The sequence below is a fragment of the Myodes glareolus genome, chromosome 6 (genome assembly GCF_982192425.1).
Source record: "Myodes glareolus chromosome 6, mMyoGla1.1, whole genome shotgun sequence".
NCBI lineage: Eukaryota > Metazoa > Chordata > Mammalia > Rodentia > Cricetidae > Myodes > Myodes glareolus.
The window spans coordinates 92,202,138-92,217,389 of record NC_142031.1 but is presented as its reverse complement, the minus strand read 5'-3'; the positions used below and the strand labels follow the sequence as shown (position 1 = coordinate 92,217,389).

The following is a 15,252-nucleotide window of genomic DNA, read 5'->3' as shown; positions in this document are numbered from 1 at the left end:
GGAGATGCATTATCCAGTGTTTGGGAAACCTCTGTTAAGAAGGTGTGAAATCACAGTGAACAGAACCTCTTTTGCTTTGAAATCTGCCTGCCTGGTAACTTCTACCGGTTTCCAACCCTCTTAAATGCAAGCCTGCGGCGAAGGATTTAAAAACAGTTACGATGTCCCTTTACGTACAGCTATAATAATAAGACATCATGCCCCACAGACACTCTGGCCATCCTCATATGGTGAAACTCCTGTCTCACCTGAGTTAGATCCTGAGTTTCTGTCCATTTGGCATATAGAAGTAAGCTAAGTCTCTATGGGTTTTCTCTTTCTCCTCTCTCATTGACCAGCCATCTTCCCTGAATAATCAGCTGGTATCTGTGGACTGCAAGAAAGGCACTCGAGTCCAGGCGGACGGTTCCCAGATGATGCTAAGAATTGCCGAACCTGATGCGCGATTCAGTGGCTTCTACAGCATGCAAAAACAGAACCATCTACAGGCAGACAATTTCTACCAAACGGTGTGAACACAGGCGGCGGCAGCAGCATGGATGAGGTTTCGAAAGAGAAAACAACAACAACAAAAATCTGCTCTTTAAAGTAAACTAGAATTTGTGCACTTGCTTAGTGGATTGTATCAGATTGTGACTTGGTGTCCGGCACTAAGAACTTAACTGGGATGGGCTTTGTCTACAGCATTGTGCAGAACAAGCATTCCCACTTGGCCTCGAGATAACTGACCATATGTTTTGATAGAACCAAAGTTTTAAAACTTGCTAAAGTATATTTGCTTGTAAGATAGCTGTAGAGACATTTGGGGGTGGGGCAGAGAGTTTGGTGGGGGAAATGGGTTGGGAGGGTAGTGTTGGGAAGAAAATCGGTCAGCTTGGCTCGGGGGAGAAAAGCCAGGAAAATAAAAGCAATTCATGGCCCAGAGGAAATTTTTTTTTTCCTGTTGCTCAGAAGACTGTGTTGGTCGCTGCAAAGCTCGGGCCTGAATGAGCAGGAACACGAAAGGCCCTGCGACCCAGCTGCCGTACCACCAGACAAGCGCACCAGAACTCTCGGTAGCCATCCCAGGTGAAAAGCCACAGTTTCTCCTCTATACAGTCACGACTGCAGTAGGCAGAGGAAGCCAGGGGAGTGGATAGCACCATTTCTCGAAAGCGGGTTACTAAGGATCTATACAGTTAACTCTTTTTGCTGCTTCTGTTTCCTTCCGTGCCAATCAGCCGGTTCCTAGTAGAGACAGCAGGTGGGTAAGGACGAGGTCACCTCTTGACGTGAGCACTGGAGTTTCTCTTACCCCACGTGGCAGGAAGGCGGGCGAGGGTGAAGGACACCAGGCATTTCCAGGGGCTATACTTCATTGTTGTTTCTTTCTGTTGTATCGTCGGTTGTTCATAGTTTTGTTGAAGCTCTAGCTTAAGAAGAAACTTTTTTTTAAAAAAAAAAAAAAAGACTGGGATTTTTTTTTCCTTATTATATACTGATTCTACAAAATAGAAACTACTTCATTTTAATTGTATATTATTCAAGCACCTTTGTTGAAGCTCAAAAAAATGATAATGATGCCTCTTTAAACTTTAGCAATTATAGGAATATTTATGTAACTATCTTATGCTTCAAAAACAAGAGTATTTGTGTGCATGTGTATATAATATATATACATATATATTTATACACATACAATTTATGTTTTCCTGTTGAATGTATTTTTATGAGATTTTAACCAGAACAAAGGCAGATAAACAGGCATCCCAGAGCAGTGCTTCTGATCACGTAGGGGTTTTTGAATAACACAATCTCATTTATCTGCAGTTTAATTGGAAAGAGAGGTTGTGAGCACGCATGCATGCACAGGTGTGCGTGCGTGCATGGGTGTGTGTGTGCATGTGTGCGTGTGTGCACTTTGAGCAGCCAGCATCCCACCTGCTATGGAAAGGATGTCCCTTTTATTAAAATCTTCTTCCTCGTTTGGATTTGCTTTCACTTGGTCTTCAATTCACTCACTGGCCAGAGACATTGATGGCAATTTTTTATCTGCATCACTAATCAGCTCCTGGATTTTTTTTTTCAAACAACTGTTTGAAACAACTACTGGAATATTGTCCACAATAAGCTGGAAGTTTGTTGTCGTTTGCCTCAGATATAACTGACTACTCTCTAGTGTTATCTTTCAAACAGCTCTTAGCACTTTTACACTAATGGCCCACTTGTGCATTGATTTGCCTTTTCAAAATGCTTATTGTGAAAGACACGGATACCCAGGATGCTTAATGTGAAAAGAAAATGTGTTCTGTTTTGTAAAGGAACTTTCAAGTATTGTTGTAAATACTTGGACAGAGGTTGCTGAACTTAAAAAAAATTAATTTATTATTATAATGACCTAATTTATTAATCTGAAGATTAACCATTTTTTTTGTCTTAGAATATCAAAAAGAAAAAGGTGTTCTAGCTGTTTGCATCAAAGGAAAAAGATTTATTATCAAGGGGCAATATTTTTATCTATTTCCAAAATGAATTTGTTAATGATATGATGTTACTGAAATAGATTTACATCAGCCTGATTAGTATAAAATTTTGTTGACAATTTATCCATTCCTGGCATAAGAAAAAAAAAACTTTATCCAAAAAATTGTAAATGCTTGCTTTTTGTTTTTTCAATCATGGCCATATATGAAATACTAACAGGATCTAGGACAAGGTGTAAATGTTTTTATTTTAAAGATATGATTTATCCTGAGTGCTGTATCTATTACTCTTACTTTGGTTCCTGTTGTGCTCTTGTAAAAGAAAAACAGATATAATTTCTTGAAGAATAAACCGGGCATATAGCACTTGGAGTGCACCAACTTCTGTAGTGTTGCTTTTGTTGTCATAAAGCAGAGCTGTGAGGGGATGGTTTACAGCCCGATTCTTGACAGCAGACAGACACTAAGTCAAAACCATGCACTTCGGGAAGACTTCTGATCTGGGGTGAAAACACAATGGTCTCCCAGGGTGGCCTGGTCCGCACACCTCCAGCAGCAGTTACGGAGCATGGTCTCCATCCCTCAGCAGGTAGCCCTTCCCCATGGACTCCTGCAGAAAGCTGTCTTAGACTGGGCTACATAGGAGTGCTGCTGGCCTGCCTGCTGCTATCAATCACAAGTGAGAAAGGTTCTCATTAGAGCAAACTGAATATCCCTTCTCCAAAGTATTGCAAACAGCAGACCTCCTTAGGTTTTACGGTATTTCCCTATACACTGGAATACTTGGGGATGGGGCCTAAATATGAAAGTGTTTGTGTTTCACATATATGCCTTCTAGACGGTCTCTGGACAACTGAAGTAACACTTTGTTTAACCAGCCCAGGGAGGCCAGCTGTGGAATTTTGCACGTGACACTTAGGGTATCATGTTCGTGCTCACAAACTTTCAGATTTGAAAACATTTTGATATTAAGATTTGGATGCTTCACCCATCAAAACTAAGTCATCGCAGGCTTAGTTTTTGTTTGGTGGCGCATCCTAGGCAATTAACTACTGAAGAATAAAGTGTTTGTAAGACAAAACTGAGAACCCATTTAAAGCAAACTGTCTTGGTATAGAATTGCAGGTGAAACTTTAAGCACAATCCAGAATAAGCCATAAGCAGGACTTTAAAACTGATCACTAGAACTCTCTCTTTAGTCTCAGGCACCTTACAAATTCTGTTCTAATCAGTTTCTTAAATTACTAATACTGTGTCTTCAGTAATTCAACTGAATGTGGTCAGTACTCCTGCATCTTCACTATCAAGCAGGATGCTGAAGTCCAGTGTCCTAGTAAATGCCAGGCGCCCTCAAACTTCAAACTGAGCCTGCTACAGCAGCCAGCAGCATTTCACTGACAAGACTGGAGAGTCTAGATGACCTTGTATATGAGACTCTAAGGTGGAAAAGACTCTGCCCAGCACAATAGGAGGATGGCTGTCATTGCACAGTAGTGTGCATGACCTAGAAAGGTCCTTCCCCACTTGGCCTTCCAGCTAATCAGAACCTCCTCCCGTGCACATGCTTTAGTGGTGAAGTCTACATGAAGTTCAAGAATCAGCACTGTGAGAAAAGAAAACAAAAACTCAAGACTCTTAAGTATGTATTATTTTATTAAATATCAATGACTTGATTGAAACTGGCAAAAGTGTTCATGATTAGTGTTGTAGCCGTGAGCAGTTTTTTTCTAGAAAAGCACACAGGTGTAAATAAAACTGAACACAGCCATGAGAACAGACAGTACCATAGTAGCTCCTTAAGCACCTTAGAGGGCATGGACCCCTTTCAAAATACACGTCTTCACAGACACAGAACACTCAAGGTCAGAATGATTCCGAATGGCATCCTAATGGCTCACTCGTCAACAATGATGCAATAGGCAGAAGTTACAAACTTAGTTTCCAACAGTGTCCACCATTAGACCAAAGCAGTGCAGGTGACAGCATTCTGTGTCACACCAGTTCACAGTCGGTCTGTCTCTGGGCAATACTGGCAGGTAATAGAAGATGCTCTAAACACTCAACACTGATTCTCACCATGACTGGAGAACAACTGTGGTTGGATCTCCCAGTGCTTCAATGCAGTTTTTCAGTGCAGTTCAGATGGAGGAAGTCAAACGCTAACAGCCACACTGAATTAAGGAAAAAGATAATGGCGTGCCCAGTTCCTAGCTTTCTCCTCGACTCTGCTCACTTAGGAACCATATGTTTTCCAAAAACCTATCTCCAGAATTCAAGAGTGCCATAGCTCGCTCTCTCGGTGCTATAATATGACGGATTGTGAAGTCGTGATCTAGTAACACTGAATTGCAAATCCAAGTTCAAGTGTGCTGGGTCTCCAAAAGCAGCAGGGACTCACGATTGCCACCTTCCAGAGTGACACCGTAGGAAATCAAGCCTGGAGTCCACAGAAGGGGATGCACTCCCGTGTAACGCTGCTCTATGTAGGACACAGAACTACAACAGAGAAAAGAAACAGGTAGAAATGTATCTTCTTCACACACCTGGACTAAACGCATGAAATCTTACATACATTCTATATGTGTATGTAAAGCACCACTGTGTAATGAGACTGAACACTAATGCAATCTGTAATAGCATTTTTTAAAGACTTCAAAGGGCTACCACCAACAATCAGAAGTTCTCTAAGACATTAACTAGAATTTCCAGAAATGAGACACCTAAAGGCCATGTCTCTTGGGGCACCATATGAGATGTAAGCCCATCACTGCAGCCCCAAGTCCTGTAACAGCGCAGGCCCCTGGAGAAGTCAAAGAAGGGTGTGTGAGTCGGCTCTGTAGGAAGGAACAGTGGTGGCCATACAGTGGCCTAGGTCTTGGGTACTGTGACTGGCGTCAACAGTGGCTGCCGGGTGGTATCAGTGTGAGAAGTTGCATTTGGCCAGCAGCACCCATTCCATCATAGGCCAAATGGGGTCACTTCACCTTCTTTCCCTTCTCACCGTGGCATTAAAACTAAGGAGGTATATTTACACAGCAAAGCCAGAGGCCTCTGTTTTAGGACAGCAGGAAAACCAGCTAAGCCAAGAGAAGGAGCACCATTCTCCACCCTGAGCAACATCCCCTCCCACAGAGGGTCCTATTACTGGTCCCCAGGAAGAGCAACAGTTGATAGGCTGGGCAGAAAAGAGCATTTTATTACCCACAAGCCCATAATGGCAGCCTCCCAATCCCTGAACTCTTCTCCATTCTGTTCCCTCTTTCACGCTCTAGACTACAGCATCACTGCTGGAGTCTGAGCTCTGGCTGCTTTTCAACCCAGTCTTCAAAGCAGGAAACAGACAAGCGCCACCCATGCAGACAGCAGCTCACGAGAAGCAGGCACAGCACAAGCAGACAGGGTTCAAAGACAGCCAGTGGCCTGAGTGGGAGTGGGAGGGGCAGGCCCAGGAATAGGGGACACCTGCCCCTCCCCAAGTGATGGGGACAAGATTTACAGTAGTGGTCCTAGGTTTTCAAAGTAAAAGCAAAACTCCCTTTCCGCAGCCCTGTTCCCCAGGCCGTCCCGTCCTTCGGAAGCCAGCACTGTTTGGTCGCCCTGGCCGTGCCCTCTAGACCCACTGGTTTTGAAGTCTGAGCCATGTTCTTTATGTTCGTCTCATTCCTGTTTCACTTCTAGGACAAACCTCAGGGCCATCCAGCCTTCATACCAATGCTAGCACAACACAAAAGTAAACAAGGATGTCAGGTAAAATAATAATAATAATAATATAATAATTAGTTTAATAGCGAGAAAAGGCTGTCCATCAGAAAAAGAGACCGTTGACTCCGCCCTTTCCACCTGTGTTAACCCACCGGCAAGTGGCCAGCTGCTGCGTTACATGTCAGGTCTTTACATTCCGCACCACAAGTTTGCATCATTCACTGCGAGCCCCGTTCATTTTTATGAAAATACTGCTGAATTAAAGCCCATCGGAGATATTAAATGTCTCGGAGGTCACAACTTTTATCTCCTTCTAACTGGTGGGGGAGAGGAAGTCAAAGTGTGCAGTAGTGAAAGGAGCTGGTTTTCCAAGTTCAGTCAACTACAAGATGTGAATTTTTGTGCCACTGTCAAACCTGGTCCATAAGTGCTACCTTTGACAGTAAACCCGCTGCACAGCACTCAGTTCCCACAGCTGAGTGAGCGCTCTGGCCCTACAACTGAGGAGGTAGTTAACATTTTGCTCTTTTCTCAGCAAAATGAGGCCTGTATCTTCTGGTTCCTTATCCCTCCTCAATACCGCCCCCTCCCCCAGCCTGTACGATCCAGATCACGTGCTCTAATATTTACAGCCCATGGATCACCGGTGAGAAATCTCAATTCTCTTCCCTTCTGTACATGAGACTCTGGTCTATTCTTTGCTCTCCTGGCACTGCCCACAGTTTTTCCTCCACCTCCGCCCTGGCAGATCTGTCCTTTCTTTATTATTGTCCTCAAGGTAATAGAGACACCCGAGTCTCCCAGGACCACTGTGTCCATACCTCAGAAAGAGTGAACATGTCTTTTAATTATTTTACAAATTTATTCATTTTTTGAGGCAGGGTCTCACTATATACCCACTGGCTGCCTGGGACTCTCTATGTAGACCAGGCTGGCCCCAAACTCAAGAGAACTATCTCCCTCTGTCTCCCACATCCTGAGATTAAAGGCGTGCACCACCACACCCAGAGTGCATTGCCTTTTTAATTCTCTCTTACTTCCTCCTCCAATAAGTGTTCACCACTCAGCTGTGGGAACCCTTTCCAGCCCAGGATCTCAAGTAGAAGCTACTTTTTGTAGAGCCCTAATGTTACAGTCGTCCACAGTCACCTATTTGCCGTCACTGAACATTAACAAAGCTGTGAGCACATTTTATCTCCAACAAGACACATTTACTGACAATCGCAGCTCCTCAGCCATTGCTCCCGCACCATCATAAAACCCACCTTTCAGGATATAGTCGGTTAACAAGCTTGGAACTTTCTCACTGTCCTCCTTCATGGCACGCAGAACTGCAAAATAAGAAAAGACAGTGGCAATTACTTAAGATTCAGATCAAAAATCATGTTTAATTTCAAAGTTATAGCCTTAGTCCTAATGAATGACATGGTGTAACCAATTCACAAATTCTGTGTAGATTCTTTTCTAGATAAGGGAATACAGGGAAGGCTTGGTGAAGAAGGGAAACTCATTCCCGGGTTTAATGTTCCCAAGCGCTGGAGACAGGAAAGGTGCTGTGCTGTTCCCAGAGCATCTGCTTTGTTCTAATGGATGCAGGGGAGTGAAGGACAGTCTATTCTGTGCTCTGATGAGCCGGGAGCCCTCACAGCTCCTCAGAACTGGAGGGCCTCTTAGAGAAAGGGAAGATTTAGCTGTGCTCTCCAAACAATACGCTAGTCAGACTGAGTGAAAACATCCGAAAAGCAAATGAAGAAGGTCTAAGAGGAGGCACTCGGCATCTGCTGAGCTCTGAACACCTTCTCTGCTAGGGAAGAAGATGAGGAAACGTGTGTGTGTGTGTGTGTGTGTGTCCACTCAGTCACTGGGCATCAGGTTTTCAGTCTTGCTTTTTAATCAAAACCACCTAGGTAGAGACAAATTGAAATTCACAATTGTTCCTTCCCAGTTAATCTTTTCCCTGGATGTATGAGAAGACTACATGGTAGAACTGTCAGATCAGCCATCTGGGGTTTTTAACCCTGGCTCTGCTGCTTATCTAGTTATAAGTAAGGACTTCACTAGCCTGTGGATCCAGGTCCTCACGGCAGGCAGAGAACATACACGGTGACTCGCATTAACCAGCAGGAGCACAACTGTTGTAGCTCTCATGACTACTGTTATCATCATGCCCATGAAGGCCATAGATTCGTAGATGGCTCTTCTGTGGTGACAGCAGAGGATGATGGACCCTAATGTCTTCACCAGAGAAACACTGTCACATCGTCACCACAGCTCTCTGAGAGTGGACTTTATTCCGTCACCCAAAGATGCCCGGACATTCTACAAATTGTGTCCATCCAGCAAAGCACCGACTAAGAATCATTTAAGATCGTTCTAGGGAACATTCTAGGCAACTGCAATGACTTTGGTCTCGTCCCTGAGCTGAGGCCTTCAGGCTCGATAAATCCTGTTTTCTGAGCAGCATTTATGTTCCTTTCTTTAGACAGCTGTCAGCTTCAGCATTTCTGCTTTCAGTGAGGTTTAAACATTTTTTAATGTCTCTATAAAATCACATTCTAGAAGCCAGTGTCATTCCAAGTGGAGTTGCCCAGGAATTAAAAGAGTCAGCCCTGTAATTAACTGTCTTATGTGGTCTTGGGCACCTAAATTTGCAAGCTTTTGCTGAAAACGAGAGGTCTAGCAACCCAGATGAGCTCTGGCTTCCTTATCCTAGACTGACTGGCATCACCTGATGTATCTATATCTAAACATAAGACTTTTATGTACTGTTCACCATGGAAAGGAGTCAACAATTGAGGCTAGCAGGCAGTCGAGTGGCTAAAAGGGAGCCGCTTGTCCCCCTCAGACCTCCCATCCATGTGTCACCATCAGTATCCACCAGCACGTAACATTTTCATTTCCTTCTTGTAAGCAATTATCATAAAATTTACAATTAGAAGTAATCTTCTTAACAAATATAATCCTTGATATTTTGTTTGTCTTGAGACAGGGTCTCACTCTATAGCCCAGGGTGGCTAAATCCCATGACCTCATGGCGGTCCTCCTGCCTCAGCCCCCTCGGTGCTGGATTACACATGTGAGCCACCTTGGCCAGAGCTCAATCCCTTCACTTTCTTCTTCTTCTTCCTTTTTTAATGAGATTTGGACAGTGACTGCTTGATTGATTGACTGGATGTGCGAGTGGGTGGGTGGGTGTCTTGCTTACACGTCTATCTGTATATCGTGTATGTGTCTGACACCTGTGAAGGCCAGAAAGGGTCACCAGATTCCCTGGAATTGGAGTTACAGGCAGTTGTGAGTTGCCTCATGGGTGCTGGGAATTGAACCCAGGTCCTCTGGAAGAGTAGCCAGTGCTCGTAACCACTGAGCCATCTCTCCGGCCCAAGCCAAGCTGACTGTGACTTATCCCAAATCATATATAATTTATTTACTATCATGTAAGCTGAGAAAATATTTTTAATCCTAATTTTCCAATGTTACCAAGAAAGAAAAAGTGACTTCCAAGAATATCTGTGAAAATAAAAGTGATGAGGTTTCTGTGGCCCTTTATGACTACTCCAAGACATACTTAACACTACGTCTACTTAGTAATCTCACAAATAATCTTAAAATGGACCACCACACACAGGTGGAATACCAGTGTCTGCTTTGCCCACTAACATATCTAAAGTACTAGCAAAGGGTGTGGTACACGCAGAGCTGGGCGATGTCTGCTGAGTGCAGGCAGGCTCTGAGTCTCACTGTGGACTCTCCCAACTAGAACCTCTCGTTTTTCAATTCACAAGAGTCTGGGTGTTTACCCTAAAATCTCTAGGTCTCTCCTTTTCGGACACTAAGTCACATAAGACTCACAAAGCATTTAATTTGTAGACAGACATGTCCTCATGGAACATGATGGAGATTCAAGTTACATGTTTTCTATTTAAAAAAAACAAAAACAAAAAAAAAAACCCCTTAGCTCACAGATAATTAAAAAACTAAGGGGGAAAAATCAAATCATGAACACTACAGTCAGCACTGCATTTGATGTTATATTTATCTCACTCTCATAAGAATAAAGGACGCCACCCAGCCATACACCAACCTACACTGACAAAATAAACAAAAATAAAACCCAGAAATAAAATTTGTCTTTGCTTACTTTTTGTTAATATCTGAAGATCCTCGACAGATGGTGGGCCATTCTTTTTCTCGTAAGGGATGACTGTCGTCAAATACTGCCGAGTTATAAAAGGAAAGAAAAGCACCATTTAGGCCTGAATGAATTTACCTTCAAAACAATGCAGTTCCTAGAAGGCCTACTCTCTAACATGAACAAGAGCTGGTCTGGAGATGAGCCAGGCACAGGCAGCATCCCCAAGTCTGACTTTCAGTTGAGATTCATTTTTCTTCCCAGTTCTCCCTGCTGTGAGGAAGCCTTGCATTACAATAAACTTCCAACTGTTCAGCCACTAAGCATTCCTCGGGACTAGGTCTGAGGACAAATGGCTTGATTTGCTCAATTTTTTTAAGTGGAATCTTATTAGCATTCTCCTTGCACAATTTTTAACACAGTTTCAAAACAGTAATTAAGCTAACAGCATAGTTTACCAGTATTATACAACTGATCATTTTTGGCAGTCAAATCATTCCCTCTCAGACCACTCTGACTCTGGCTGAAATCAACAGTCAACATGAATAACATGACAATGTTTCAGAACACAAACCAGCTTCTTTTAGACATGAATAACAAAGACTCACTTCACCAAACAATTACTGAAATGGATAATTAATATTTAAAGGACTGTATAAGTATGCATACCTGATTTTAGATATTAGAGATGAGAAAAGTGAGATAGAATGGCCTAAAAGGCAAATGAATAATAAAAATAATCTCCAAATTTGTGACAAATTGCCCTGCCAGTTCACTCCCTCTAAAAGCTCGCTATTATCACATTTGTGTCCAAAAAGAAAGAAAAAGAAAATCTCATGAAAGCAAGTTCTAGAAATAACTGTCTAGAATCTTATTGTCTGCAGTTCAGGATGGTTTGCAACTGCTTGCTTAGAAAGTTAGTGTCCTGGCCAGTCCTTGAGTTTCTCTTAAGTTTGTTCTTCATGTTCATTGTCAATTCCAGCTCTGTTCCTAATCCCCATGGACTGTGTGACTCTATAAATAAAAGAACTGAGCCTGAGGTCCAGTAAAAATGAGCTGTTCCACTTCTTAAACCCGCAGTGCCCCACAGCCTTTCGGAACCAGACTTCTCCAGGTGAAGCTCGACTGCACAGCCAAGTATGTTTCTTTATAAAAGTGCCCATAAAAGACAGGAATGTGCCCGCCTAAGATTTCAGTCATGGCATGCATCAAGCAATTTGAAGAAGCATCAGGAATTAATGCTGAGGCTGTGGGCCCACCTCCTCAGGAGTCAGTTTGGAAGCTGTTTTTCCTTCTTGCAGGTTGAGGGAGGTGGGTGGTAACTAATAAAAACTGGAATTCCACCGCACCATGGAGCCTCTCTATCCGCTGCGAATGTCAGGGTCAGCCTGCCCTCTTCAACACCAGTTCTCCTCCCTCCTGAGTGACACACAGAGTCCTTCTGTAGAACCACTAGGCACTGGGTTCTTCTGATAATTTGCCTACATGTTACATCATCCAAGACCTAGCCTACAAGGCTGTCTTCCTTCAAATGGAATTCTCAAAGGCTGAAAGATAATTGGAACATAGTCACCAATGTATACATTTCCCATGTGTGCGACCCTTCTTTGAGTTATGCAGAACTACATACAAACCAAGTCGCTTCACATCTGACCGCACGGCTCACGGCACACGATTCTGATACATGCTGCCTTGTTTCTCACTTGGCCAACAGCTGAGCCGGCTCACTATACAACATGCCCAATTTCAGATGAAAGAAGTAAAATCCATTCTCTGCATATTTTTTTACCTACGACTCTATACCAGCCTCTAGCCACATTCTCCTTAAAATGTGATCTTCTTTCCTGGGTTTTTAGGAGGAGAGTATCATGTTCCAGTTCAATTGTCTTCAGAACCAGCCCTTTCTGCACATGCAATCCATTATGTCAGTATATTAATATCTATTTGTTAAAGGTGGGCATGAGAAATGGGGCCCTGAAACCTGCTTAAGAATGCAATTAGTCTGTTGTCCAGTCTAAATGCTTTTTCCCCAGAGGGGGATTCCATTCATTATTGGGACTACAGATATAATGAACCTGTGCTTCTCTCCTTTAAGCGACAGTCTTAATAAATTAATAAAGGTGCCAAGTTTCAGGGCCCTCACACAAAAAAAGGAAGGAGCAGAAAGAGGAAAATAAGGATAACGGAGCACCTGTTTCTCTCCACCTGAGTTTCCAAAGGTGTGGCGGAGGCCATTCTGAATGACATTTGAGATCCCTTCCATGCTGAAGCGCTAAAGGCAGCAGTATATGGCCCAGGAAGAAAAGGACAGAGAAAGAAGTTCAGAGATTTTAGTAGAATGTTCCATCATGACCTTCTGTGCCCAACAGTCAAGCAGTTAGAAAATGCCACAATTACTCATTCTCATAAAGCAGGCCAAAATCATGCTGTTCAGAAACCGTCTGTGTGAGTTCAATGCAAAAATAACTGTTGGCAGGCCATCAGACCCAGGGAGAGCGTCCTGGTGTAACTAATAGATTTGTTCCGATTTGTTATAAACGTCAGCTGCATACACATTTTATTAAAAAGTTTACCACACAATTTTTAAGATACCTTCTGATACTGTTTACATTTTATCGAAAGACTGACAACTTGATTCTGAGGTGAAGCTGGTGTCTTTCCACCATCCATTTGGGGACGATGACCCTAACGGTTGGCAGATGAACATGCTGCCGCTCAGAGCGGCTGTTCCCGCTTGCTCTCCAGGCACCTGCCATTGCCATTGCCTTGCTGCTGAAAATGTGAATTGGAAGATGCCATATGCTTCCTGGGGAGCAGAATGAATCCCCCAAAACTTTTGTAGACTATCTACTCTGTTTTTAGAAATCAGTTTCAGCTTATTTCTCCCGGCAACTGCCAAGACTTCCTAGAATTCACTGCACTCAGATGAGATTTCTTTTCCTTTCTCTGACTTATCTTGGTTTGTCACCAGCCTGCATAGGCGCATGCATGGCAAAAAGGGGCCACTGGTACCTATCTAACAGCTGAGTCAAAGGCAGCAGAGAGATTCCTACAGCATGACTAACTAAGGGAAAGGCTCCTGAAAAGGAAGCTGGAGTCTGACTCACCGGATAGTGCCTTTCCCTGGAATTTCAGGGGGAAAGTTGAGCCTGTAAACACTGAAGGAATGAACTTAAAGACATTTTTTCAGGTCCCAAGGACACCACAGCACTTGTCTCTGCTCTCATAAAATGTATACAATAGTCCAAGGATCTCAAATTGTGGCCCAAGCACAATGTAAGAGATCACTGAAATTCTCCTAGAGGTACGTGAACTCAAACATCTTAATATGATCAAGACATGACTTGTCTTCTTTTTAATTACCGTTGTACAGTCATCATGCACAGTCAGGTTTCATAAAGTTTCTTTCCAGTATATCACGTACTCTGGCCATATACAGCTCTCCAGTTCACTCAGTCTGTCTCAACTTACAGTGGAATATTCCAAAGGACAGACAGAATGCAGAAGCAGAGCTGAGTGAGACCCATGTCCTTCAGTTATGCCGCACATCAACAAGACTGACAAAAACAAACACCAATGACATTTTTCTAGCCAGAAGCTTTGAAGTTATAGTCTATGAAAACTTAACCATTTATATAAGATTTAATCATTTAACTTTAGTACTTTGAATGAATTAATCTTTCATTAGTTTTAATTTTTAATACAGTAAATATTGATTAATTCAATATGTATGAAATAAAGCCCTCTGAGGCCCTCGATAAATATTAAGAGTGTAAAGAAATCCTGATTAATAAAGAACTGAAAAGTACAGAGAGAGTTGCCCCGCAAGGAGGCAGCTGCGCACCTCTGGCCCAGCCACACCAGTCCAGGGCACCACTGGAACTCTGTGGGCTCCCATACGTGTCTGTGGGAGTTGTTTAACACAGCCTTCCTTCTCTACCACCCTCGTACCCCACCTTTCCCAGATCCATCTCCACAGACAGTTTTTTGTTGGCGAGAATCAGCTTTCTGGTCAAGATATTTCCATGGCTCCTCACTCTACTGAGAATGTAACTTTTTTTTTTCTTTTTTTCTTTCTTTCTTTCTTTTTTTTTTTGGTGGATTTTCAAGACAGGGCTTCTCTGTGTAACAGCTTTGGCTGTCCTGGAACTTGAGTTGCAGACTAGTAAACCAGGCTGACCTCAAACTCCCGGAGATCCACCTGCCCCTGTCTCCCGAGTGCTGAGATTAAAGGCGTGTGCCACCACTCCTGGCTATACATTACTTTTGATAGAAGAGATGTTTTTTTACAAGAAAATTCTACAAACAACTAGTTTTGTAAATTCTTCACACACTACATTGCAATATGTTCCCTGTTTTTAAAACAGATTATTCAAACAGATGACATCAGAGGCTCCAGAGTCAGCAACAAAAACGATGGGAAATGATTTTCAAGTAAACAAGTCAGCTCATTATTTAAGCACTCTACAAAATAAATTCCCTTGGAAAGGCACTCGAAAGAATGCTGGCTTTCAGTCGGCATTACCTGGCTCCGTTTTCTATGGAAACACCAAAGCTAGATAAGAATTCAGAAAACCTCAAGCTGGACAAAGGAGTTAGAACTCACACACAGGAAAACTTAGGTTCCTTTTGCATTTGGAGAGTACAGTCCAAATTCATTAGCTTTATTCTCTCAATCAAAACCTACTTAGGATCACTGAAGGAAAAGGAGGGGGAAAAAAGGGGTTGATACACTTTCTTAAGATGCACATGCAATTTCAGATTTCCTTTTTAAATACACAGACCTGAACACCACTGGATTATTTCAATTACAAGAAAGTGAGGAATGATGTTCACACCATCAGAACTGTACCCTGGTTAAAAAGAAGTAAAGATGCAACCATGGGGAACCAAAGCAAGCTGGAAAACACGAAACCACCTACTGATACCAGCAAAAGAAGCCGAAGTTCAAGTCTC

The 15,252-nt window shown here is 42.8% G+C and overlaps 2 protein-coding genes across 6 annotated transcripts in view; one reads left to right on the top strand and one right to left on the bottom strand.

Annotated features, from left to right (window-relative positions):
* Crim1 (cysteine rich transmembrane BMP regulator 1) overlaps positions 1–2,843 on the top strand; it is a 176,697-nt gene extending 173,854 nt beyond the window's left edge. For all 4 annotated transcript variants that reach the window (XM_085691022.2, XM_085691024.2, XM_085691023.2 and 1 more), the window contains one exon: positions 339–2,843. In XM_085691022.2, coding sequence (XP_085547148.2) covers positions 339–515 — 177 coding nt within the window. In that variant the 3' untranslated portion in view covers positions 516–2,843. The remainder of the gene's footprint in view (positions 1–338) is intronic.
* Positions 2,844–4,097: 1,254 nt separating this feature from the next.
* Positions 4,098–15,252, bottom strand: part of Fez2 (fasciculation and elongation protein zeta 2) — a 38,459-nt gene continuing 27,304 nt past the window's right edge. Inside the window, exons 6-9 of one of the 2 annotated variants that reach the window (XM_048416141.3) lie at positions 12,488–12,568; positions 10,306–10,381; positions 7,430–7,495; positions 4,098–4,958 (exon numbers count right to left, since the gene is read on the bottom strand). In XM_048416141.3, the coding sequence (XP_048272098.1) occupies positions 4,942–4,958; positions 7,430–7,495; positions 10,306–10,381; positions 12,488–12,568 (240 nt within the window). In that variant the 3' untranslated portion in view covers positions 4,098–4,941. The remainder of the gene's footprint in view (positions 4,959–7,429; positions 7,496–10,305; positions 10,382–12,487; positions 12,569–15,252) is intronic. The other variant, XM_048416142.3, reaches the window with a different exon arrangement.